The sequence below is a fragment of the Balaenoptera physalus genome (genome assembly GCF_965194825.1).
Source record: "Balaenoptera physalus genome assembly, chromosome: 5".
NCBI lineage: Eukaryota > Metazoa > Chordata > Mammalia > Artiodactyla > Balaenopteridae > Balaenoptera > Balaenoptera physalus.
Window position 1 is genome coordinate 87,865,620 of NC_138884.1, and position 10,767 is coordinate 87,876,386.

The following is a 10,767-nucleotide window of genomic DNA, read 5'->3' on the forward strand; positions in this document are numbered from 1 at the left end:
GTCTGTCTTTAAAATGGGGATGATAATTCTGCCCGCTCTTGGGGAGAATCAAACGTGACAGGGTCTGCAAAGCTTTTAGCCAGTGACTGACACATACCGGGATCTTGCCTTGAATGTAAGGGAAAACTTTGAAAAGAGTAATGGTGGGAGAGAAGACAAGGCATTTTTGTTGTCTGATTTTGACTGGTCTATACATATTATCAGGCAGAAATTCAGGAAAGAAGAGAGGAAGCAGTTTCTGGAAATTACTGCCCACTGGAAAATTTCCCCTGTTCTTGACAGGCTTTGCTTGCCCTATAATTGACTCCTTCCATCCTTTGGATGCCCATGAAGGGAAGTATAGTCGGACAGAATGTTGACAACTGTAGGGGAAACCATCTTTTGCGGCCTCTTGGAGTTATGAGTAATCACAAGGAGGAGAAATATATTCATTAGAACTTAATTGGATTACTGCTCTTTTACAGCCAAATTAAAGCATGTGTTTATGTGCTAATGGTGGTGTTCTGTTAAGAGTTTTCTCATCACAGGAAACCAAAGGTGTTCCCAAGGGTTAGTTTACTGAGATTTACTCCCTGGTATAGATTGCAGGGTAGGCTAGAGACAAGGGCATATGTGCGTGTGTATGTGTAGGTCCCACACACCCACCCTCAATGGGTATGAATGATCAAAACTTGAGTCTACTCTTAAAGCATCACTCATAGCAAACAAAGGGGTTGTTTACTGTTGTTTCTAAGAAATAAGGGCAAGATATAGGAATACATGAATACGTGAGAAACAACACAAGCCTATAAAAGCAAGTTTTAGTAATGATTTTAATATATTTTCATAATCTCTCTGGGAGCATTTTATCATCTGATGTTTCTAACAGAGGTCATCATTTTGATTAATTAATTTTCTCAGGTGACTAAACTTTTGTTTTTGAAAAGCTCATTCTTATAAGTGAATGCTGTTAGTGTTATCTTTGTTTTCATACCTTTTTTGTTGTTGTTATTTTCCCCTCTTTTCTGTTTATAGTTTTGAAGTTTAGTAAATGATGGCAGACTATAAATCTCAACTGGCAAATTATTGTGTATTCCCTGAACTCTTTATCTGAAAGAAAATTATTGTTCTGAATTCTTAGTATTAGTTAAAGGGAAAATGATTAGATCGTACTTAAATTTGTCTTACGGAGGGTAATGTGCCTTTTTTGTCATGTGGGAGAAGATACCGCTGATACATTTCAGCACTTCTTTTGTAATGATAAGAGTCTTATTTAGATCAAAACTTGTGTTTGGAAATGCATTTGTGCATCTTCACAGATAGTCATGAAAGGCAAAGAAAGTATTTCTTTTTGAAAAGGATGGTATGCTCCATCAATATTTCTTCAGAAGCCCCATACATTTGCAAGGGTTGTGAAGGGGAGAAAATTAGATTGTAGAGGGCAAAACCCCCTTACTATTTTATATGTAAAACACAGATATGCATATAGTACCTAAACATGTATATCTGCAGTATTATAGTTTCATGGGAGGGTGATTAGGAAACAAATGTCAAAAAGAAGGCTTCTGGGTGGAGCAATAACGAAAAAAAGTTGAAACACTGGATACATCCTTAGCTATTAGCACTTAAAAGCAACAGTGTCGAAACTAGAGTTAATTTTCCTCCTCTCGGATGTCATTTGAGATGATAAATGTTGGTGTTAGCTCACATGATAAATGGTGATTTTTTTCATTGTTTCATTGTCTCTGGGGAATTTGTTGTGGTTAGTCCTGAGGACACTGCTTTAAAAATCAAAGGCAATGGGTCAGGAGTCCGTTGTAACATTTGGCCTTGCCAGGAAATACCCAAGAGAAACTTGACCATTCACTTCAGTCTTTTATCCTTAAGACTTGTCACCCTACAAAAGACGAAAAGAACACGTGTGTCTGTGTATGGCGGTGGGGTAGGCACCCAAGAAGCTTAGATTCAATTTGCTTTAGTTGACAGCCTGGGCACCCCCCTACAAATTTGGATTTTTTTTTAAAAAGTTAACATTAGAAGTCTAATTTAACTGATGGGTGTGACCAACATTTGAAATTTAAAGCTATCTGGCTAGAGTTAAGGTCTTGTATGGTCCGAATGGCCCACCTAGAAAATTAACCCTTTCTCATCCCTGATTCTATGTGGGATAGACTTGATACTACATGGGTATCCAGAATTTAGGGCTAATTCGTTGAGCATGTATAAGTTATTAAAATACAGGTCTCTTGAAACATACATTTTATGACATATTTAGCAAAGTGAGTTAAATTCAGTTTCCTTTTGGTTAGAGAAGGGGAGAAAGAAATGTCTTCTATGTTATATGGCTAATGACGTGTAGGAAACAAAGCTCTGTAGTAGATCTGCTTTCCTTTGCATAGATTCTCTGTCACTCTCACTAAATTCCTGCGTGGTGAAAAGTATTGGCAGGTGGTGCCACATCTGGGTTTTTCTTGGGAAAGACTCTCCCTTCTCCAGGGCCCCAGGGCCTCATTTGTGAACTGAAGGAACTCAATTAGGTGTTTTTCCAACAGTTTTTCTGATATGATAATTCTATGATCACTCATCTGATTGATTCCATTTTAATTCTTTTAATTAATTAATTAATTAATTAGTTTTTGGCCGTGTTGGGTCTTCGTTGCTGCAAGCGGGCTTTCTCTACTTGCGGTGAGCAGGGGCTACTCTTTGTTGCGGTGCGCGGGCTTCTCATTGAGGTGGCTTCTCTTATTGCAGAGCACGGGCTCTAGGTGCGTGGACTTCAGTAGTTGTGGCTCGCGGGCTCTAGAGCACAGGCTCAGTAGTTGTGGCGCATGGGCTTAGTTGCTCCGCGGCATGTGGGATCTTCCCGGACCAGGGCTCGAACCCGTGTCCCCTGCATTGGCAGGCGGATTCTTAAGCACTGCGCAACCAGGGAAGTCCCCCATTTTAATTCTTGACCTCTTTTTTTTTCCTTAGCAAATGCTGATGTTTTAAAGGCAATGGTAGCAGATAACAACCTGGGTGATCCTGAAAGGTGAGTGCTTTTCCCCTGATTTTATGGGGCTGTCGTTTTCAGTTATCCACTAGAGCAGGTTTCTGTACTTTGGCACTATTGACATTTGGGCCAGGGAATTCTTTGCTGTGAGGAACTGTCCTGTGCATTGTAGGACATTTAACAGCATTCCTGGCCTCCACTTACTGGATGCCATTGTCCCTTTCTCCTGCTGTGTGACATCCCAGAACGAACGCCTCCACACATTGTCAATGTACCCTGGGGGCGAAGTCGCCCCTGGTTGAGAGCAGCTGCGTTAGAGAACAAGGATGAGAGGAAGGAGTAGCCCTGGAACTGGGGACCTGGGTGAGTCTTACCTCCACCACTTCTGGATCCCCTCTTCTCGGGCAAGTTAACCGACCACCCTGAGCTCAAGTTCCATCATCTATAAACTGGAGATAACCACTGTACCAACTTAATTGGAATATTATGAGGAATACCGAATACCTCGGGCATCGAAAGACCTCTGTGAACAATGATGATTAAACGAAAAACCAGGCTGGTTTGGGGGCACCTGCTAAGTTCTGTTTTTGTACCAGTTTTAGGTTACGGTGGTTGAGTATCATAGTCCTTCCTAATTAATTACAGGTAACTGTATTTCTATGTAATTTTTCATGCTTCATGGAGCATTTATTGAGTGCCTGCTGTGTGCTGGGCATGATGCTGGAGCCGGGCCTTCACAGATCCTTGCCATGGAGGACGAAGTCTAGTGGGGAGTGGAGACAAGAAGCAGGGGCTGCTTGTAGGCAGAGAAAGTCCAGGACAAAAGGCCCGGGAGAGTGAAAGTGTGGGATGCCTCCGGTAAGGTTCGGTCCGGGGTGGCCCGAGTACATGCTATGGACAGAAGCAAGAAGGGCCAGGAAGACAAGTGGGGTTTGAGTGACATGGCAAGGAGTCTGGACCTTTTCCTGCTTACTCTGTGGGTGGTACACCCAGCGCATCTTAGCTATTTCATACATGTTTGTCAAACTGGCCACGTTAGATCTGCATTTCAGCGAGGTGACTTAGTGCCGGAAGGCCAGTGAAAGGAGCTCTGGTGGTGTAGTTTATAGAGACGTACGAGCTGTGGTTTCCGCCACACTCCAGCCCTGACCACCGACTCCTTGTGTTAGGACCATGTCACCCCATCGAATCTTTGCCTCAGTTATCTTAGGGCAGCCTGTGGTCCCTGTCATTGGGTTTTGTGCACAGCGAGTACTAGATAAACGTTTGTTGAATGTTGTTAAACTTTCCAATTCAACCTCCTAATATGTGGTGTGAACATTGGTTTACCTCAGAAAGCTGCGGTTGTGTATTTTTATTTTAACAAGCTAAAGAGCATTCCTAACGAACACCAGGAAACTTTTGGCTCTCTGTGGTGTTTGAGACTATCTCTTCGATCAGGCACTTTTTTGTCTACTTTTGAAGTGGGCGAGTGGGCTGGTTATCAGCAGCATGAAGGCTGGCTTATGCTGTCATGAGACTTCTATGTGCCTTTGGGGCTCTCAGCCCGGTCTCAGGAGTCAGGCTCTGCTATTATGTGCTGCCCTGCCCGCCCCACCTACACCAGGTCAGAGGCCTGATTCCTGGTTGGGCTGGCCCTGTCCTGTCTTATTTCCTCCTTTCCTAGCGGACCAGAGCCTTGACACGTGCCTTTTGAAAGCAGCCAGCAGCTGACCTATATACTTCTGCTTTTTATATTTTGGATGGTAGGGCTGGGTTTCTTCCAGGTTATCAGAGTGAGCTCCCCTGTTTCTGAAGCACTGTAGCATGATGGTTAAGATCATGGTTTCTAGATTTAGTCTTTCTAGATTTGGATCTCAGCTGTCACTTACTAGCTGTGTGACCTTGGGTAAGTTACTTAACTGCTCTGAGGCTCAGTGTCCTTGTTTTTAAAATGAGGAAACTAATAACACCTACCTCAAGGTTTTGTAAAGATCAATGGAATTAATATATATCAAGTGCGTAGACTGCTAAGTGTTAGCTGTTTTTATTATTACTATGATCAACATCTGTCTTGAGCATCACTTTTGATGTCTTGACCTAAAAGCTTTCTTCCTTTGACACAATAGTCAGATCGGATCAAATATTCTATCTTAAGTCATCCGATAATTTGATTGGAATTTAAGTTTTTCTCTCCTCCAGGGCACATATATTCAGGGCATCTCTTTGCTTAGAGATCTAGGAGGAACTTGGGTATGTGTGAGAAATTAGTTTACTTGAAATTAGATTGCATGAAAAGGGAGATCGGCCATTTGGAAAGAGACCTAATACTTGAAAGACACACAGTGCATCATCATTAGAAGCAGTGGTTTATTTCCGGCCAGTTAATTCCATGCTAGAAGTGATAAATCACATTGTTACTGTTTAAAACGAACTGTCATTGTATAGTCATAAGAGCTGAGTACCTGCTGCCTGAGATCAGTTCACAAAGCCCATCTGTATAATTGGAAGAGGCATTTTTTTCCTTTTGATTGAAACCTGCTTCTTATATTGCAGGGGGAGAGAATGCCTTAGCTGGTATTTCTTTTAATAACCAGTTCGACCTTTTCCTTTTTTTTTTTTTTTCCCACCTTAGCCCAGGGTCCCCTAGCACTCCTGGGAGCCCGCCTGTGAGCCCCGGGCCCTTGTCGCCAGGTGGCACCCCAGGGAAGCACATCTGCGGCCACCATCTGCACACAGTGGGTGGTGCTGTCGAGCGGGACGTGTGTCATCGATGTAGGCACAAGCGGTGGCACTTCATAAAACCCACCAACAAGGCCAAAGAGGGCCGCTCAAGGCGCCAAGGAGAAGTTACTGTCCTCTCTGTGGGCAGGTGAGTCCTGGGGGTGCTTTGGGTTTGTGTAACATGATTGCTGTGCCGTGTGGATTTGTACACCCGTTAAATGTACAGTGTGTTCTCCTGAGCCTGGCTCAGGTCCTATGTCTGGGCTTCTTTGATGTTCTCCGGTCTGAGTCCTGCATTTTTCCAACAGCAGAAGAATTCTAAGAGGTGGCTATTGCAGGATCAGGTGTGACTTGTATTAATTAAGGTAACAAGTTAATTACTTGCTGTATTAGGGTTCTACAGAGAAGCAGACTCAATAAGATATATATACACACAGACGCACCTGTAAGAGGAGATTTGTTATGGGAATTAGCTCACACGATTATGGAGGCCAAGAAGACAGGAAAGCTGGTGGTAATTCAGTCCAAGTCCAAAGGCCTGAGAACCAGGGGAGCCGATGGTATTAGTCCCGGTCCCAGTCCGAAGGCCTAGAAACCAGGAATGCTCATGTCTTATGGCAAAAGAAGAGGGATGTGTCAGCTCAAGTAAGAAGAGCAAATTCAGTCTTCCTTTGCCTTTTTGTTCTGTTCAGGCCCTCGAGGGACTGCATGATGCCTCCTCTCATTGGTGAGGGTGACCTTTCCTCAATCTACCAATTCAAATGCTAATCTCTTCTGCAAACGTCCTCACAGACACACCCAGAAATAATGTTTTACCAACTCTCTGGGCAGCCCTTAGCCTGGTCAAGTCGACACATAAAATTAACCATCACACTTGCTCTAATAGATAAAGCCCAAATCTCAACCATTAAAGAATGGAAGTTTGTATTTCACTTGTGGAAATCGAAAGATCAGTGGTGGCCCTTCAAGCAGTCACCCAGAGCCCTGGGTCCTTTCCATCTTGTGCCTCTGCTGGATTTGCTAGCAGGAGAAAGTACACAGAGGATTGTTCACAAGAGGTTTTTCAGGAGATGGGCCTGAAGTGGCACATTTCACTCTTGCTCACGTTCCTCTGGCTGGAACTCGATCACTCGGCCACACCTAATGGCCAGGGAGGTAGGAAATGTTGGCCAGGAAGAAGGGAAGAGATGCAGCCTGGTCCACTGCTCTCCAGCCTCTGCCGTGTAAGATCCATGTGGACCCCTGGGACTGCTTGCTTTTAGTTCACCTCCTCCTTTCCCAGTCCTAAAGTTCCATTTACCTGTGACCCATATGTGATGTGGAGATCTTGCAGTTCAAGTGATGAACAATTTGACGATACTGTATGCAGAGCATTTTTGGTTGATTTTGAGCCTCCTGCAGGAACTGCAAGGCTAACGCTGCATGTGCAAAGGCCGTAGAGAGTAATGGTCGAGAGCATGCCTGCTGGCACCAAAACTGGGAAAGCCCTGAGCAAAAGCTGACAGTGTTGCCTACATGATCCTTCTCTCCTTACTGACAAACTCTGGGAAGAGTAGCCTGGACTCACTGAATCACCCTCATTTGACTCCTGACACCACTACTTACAAACTGTTACTTCTCTCTGTGCCTCAGTTTTCCCTTCTATAAAATGGGGATGACAGTAGCACTCACCTTATCGGGTTGCTGTGAAGACTAAATAAGGTGATTCAGGTAAAGGTCTTAGACCAGTTTTTGGTGCTTATTCTATACTCAAGAATTGTTGGCTATTATTATTACTGTGATTTGAATTCCATTGAGTTTCATCATGTGTTGCACAAGCAACAAGGAGAAGACTCCTTGGCTCTTTGCCACTCACAACAAAACAGTGCAACTCATGACCACACTGTTTTATTCAGAGCAGAGTCATGGGAACTTATGAATGTGGAATGCGGTGAGAACCTGTAACTTGTTTGGACAAAGTGTATTTTGTTTGCTTTAAAAAAAATCTGCTGAAACTTTCAACTCAGATTCAACATGGCTTTTTTAAATGCCCCCAATCCAACTCTCCGTCTTGGAGATAGAATAAATACTATGACTGCTGAGTGATTACAGGCTGCTTTTCAGCAAGTGTTGCTTAAAGAGAGTCTTAAAGTTTGACCGAATAGGTTTGTGGTGACAACTTTTTCCTGATCCTCCGTTCACTCCTTCAGAGTCTCCTTCCTCCTTCTGGTGGGTGACCTCATTTTGGACAAAGAAGGAGAATTTATTTTAGATGGTTTTGAGGGAAATGAAGGCCAAGACTAGAGAGAAACTACCGTGAAAGATTTTAGGGTTTTGATGGTAATGGACGAGAAAAGCAGTCCAACTGAGTACATTTCTTTAACTTCTCTCTTAATTCTTAAGGAAAATCTCTTTCTTAAATTCCTTAACCCTTAATGAAAACCCAAATTTGCTTCAAAAACAAAAACAAAAAAACCCAGACAAAACCCAAGCAGACACAAAAACTCTGCCGCCAACTGATGCTGATAAATGTGCGTTTGGGGCCCTGTTTATAGAGACAGACCCTCTGCTGGGTGAAATTTGAGAAGACAGTTCCCTAGTGAACATCGGATTTGTAAACTAGTCGGGCTTTTATCCAGCCTTCTGTTGTTAAAACAGCTGATGTTTAAGCCCAGGTCCTTGTTAGAAACCACAGCTCTGAGGCTGTTTCATATTTGAGTACCCGTGTTTCTTAGTGCATTTCCCATGCTCTGTAAACTGTGCCGCAGAGTCTGTGATGTGTTGAGTGAACATCAGCTGGGAGGTTTGGCAGGGGACAGGGGCCTTGCTGTGTAGGACGGCTCCTCCTGTTGAATATGGTGATTTTCTTTTCTTTTTTTAAAATTTTTTTATTGAAGTATTGCTGATTTACAATGTTGTGTTAATTTCAGGTGTACAGCACAGTGATTCAGCTATATATATATTAATATAATATGTATATATTAATATATATATATTCTTTTTCGGATTCTTTTCCCTTATAGGTTGTTACAAAATATTGAGTACAGTTCCCTGTGCTATATAGTAGGTTCTTCTTGGTTATCTATTTTACATATAGTCGTGTGTATATGTGAATATGGTGATTTTCATTGCCGTCCTAACTTTTAGCTGAGTTTATTTGGGATCCTCCAGGTGGATGATTTTTAGTTCATTCACGATTCTCGTTCAGTGGAAAAGCAAAACCCGTCACATCTCCTGTTTCCTCCGCTCAGGTTTAGAGTTACGAAAGTGGAACACAAGTCAAATCAGAAGGAGCGGAGAAGTTTAATGTCAGTTAGTGGGACCGACAGCGTCAACGGGGAGGTGCCTATGACACCCGTGAAGAGAGAGCGAAGTGGCACAGAGTAGCAGGTAAGTTGAAGTTGCGGCGACATTGGGGGTGGGTGGTACATGGCAGGGAGAAGGTGTCCAGAGCCTCCCTGGGGTCCGTGGTAATACGGGAGTGACTTGGCAGGGACATGAGAAGTGCTTTCCTGGAGCTGGTAAGGCTGTAGGGGACGGAACACCATCACTTGTCTGCCCAGAGCTTTTTGTGAAGAGCCCATCAACACAGGTGCCTCCAGGGACCTGGCCTGCATGATAATGAGTGGGGAGGATTACTTAGGAGGCACTGTGGAGTGGTGGGGACTGGAGCAAACTAGAAATCACATAACCCATCTGTTAGGGTTTGCATTACTACAAGGCAGGACGCACTTAGTGTGGCTAGAGCTTAGGCAAAAAAAAGGTGGAAATCTAGACTTTTTTACAGGTGAAATCAACAGGTTTTTAAATGTTGGTTGCTTGTTAAAAATCCTTTAAACAACCACGCAGGCCAAATGAAATGTAATCTTGTCATCATTTCTAGGTAAACTGTGATTTGGAAAAGGCTTGAGCAAGCAAAGCAATGCTTTTTTCCTTTGAGTTGGAAACCAGTTTTCTTTGATGTGTCACAGTTCTAAAATACCCCCAGTAGAAGTATTACTCTTTCCACCAAATATTTTGAAGCAATTTAAAAGCAAACGTGAATGCGTCTTGGTTTGGCAGTTTTAACTTTGGGAGATATTACTTAAAAAAAAAAAAAAAGCCTGTGATAATTTGATATTGGCTTAGCCTTCATCTTCTTTGCTTCCTGCTCTGGCTTGAGTCCCATTCATCCCTTTCATGTTACTTATTATATGTAAGAGGCTGCGTGTGAGGACTCGGGAGTGACCAGCTCCAAAGTCTCCAATGGAACTGTCAGAGCCTGAATGTTAAGGCAGAAGAGGTTCCACTTCCAAAGGGAGGGGGAGGCGGGGTAAGGGGGAGGGGACTAGCCAGGTGCTAGAAGGTACAGGGAAACAGCAAGGTCGAACCTGAGCCTTGGAGTCAGGCTGCCTGGTTCAGGTCCCCGTTTCCCACTCACTAGCCCTGGGACCTGGACAAGGTGCTTGGGCTTTTTTATGCCTCACTTTCCTCACTGGGAAATAAAAATGATGCTGCCTGCCTTGAAGGATGGCAATGAGATATCAGGGAAATAACATGGGAAGCCCAGGGCCTGGCGGATAGGAAATGCCCAGTCAGTGCTACTGATTATTTTAAGTGGCCAGTTTGGCGGAGAAGGGGCTTTGGAGTGAAGCTTCTGATAACCTGCCCGGGCTCAGAGGGGTTGAGGATGGATCCAGAAGTCATCTGGAAGAGCTGTGCTCCTGACTTCTGTAAGACGTAGGGGCTCTGATAGCTTTCCAGCACTGGTTCTTGCCATTTCGCCCTTGGGAAGATCTGGCCCCTTCCCCTGAGTTGAGGAGCCCAACAGAGGCTTTCTTTAAAGAAGAGACACGGAGCAGAAAAGTCTGTCTTTGGCTTCTCAGCCAGTTACTGGTGCCTTGGGAAGGGAACCAAGAGGAATTTAGGAAAAGGAAGAGGAGGATGAAGATCATAAAAGCAGCTGATGTCAATTCAGTATTCTAGTCTTCTGGGTGTTGTACTGAGATGTATCTCACATGTCACCATTATAAACATCTCCCAGTGGGATGGATACTATTAGCCCAGCTTTATAGATGAGGAAACCAGTGCACGGAAAGGGTAAGTTACATGTTATGGATCACATAACTGGCAAG

The 10,767-nt window shown here is 43.7% G+C and overlaps 1 protein-coding gene across 2 annotated transcripts in view; it reads left to right on the forward strand.

Annotated features, from left to right (window-relative positions):
- Positions 1 to 10,767, forward strand: part of RELL1 (RELT like 1) — a 61,854-nt gene that overhangs the window by 38,660 nt on the left and 12,427 nt on the right. For both annotated transcript variants that reach the window (XR_014264520.1, XM_082464582.1), the window contains exons 4-6: positions 2,953 to 3,010; positions 5,586 to 5,822; positions 8,905 to 9,043. Coding sequence is in view for 1 of the 2 variants with exons in the window: in XM_082464582.1 (XP_082320708.1) it covers positions 2,953 to 3,010; positions 5,586 to 5,822; positions 8,905 to 9,040 (431 nt within the window). In the remaining variant the exon portion in view is untranslated. The remainder of the gene's footprint in view (positions 1 to 2,952; positions 3,011 to 5,585; positions 5,823 to 8,904; positions 9,044 to 10,767) is intronic.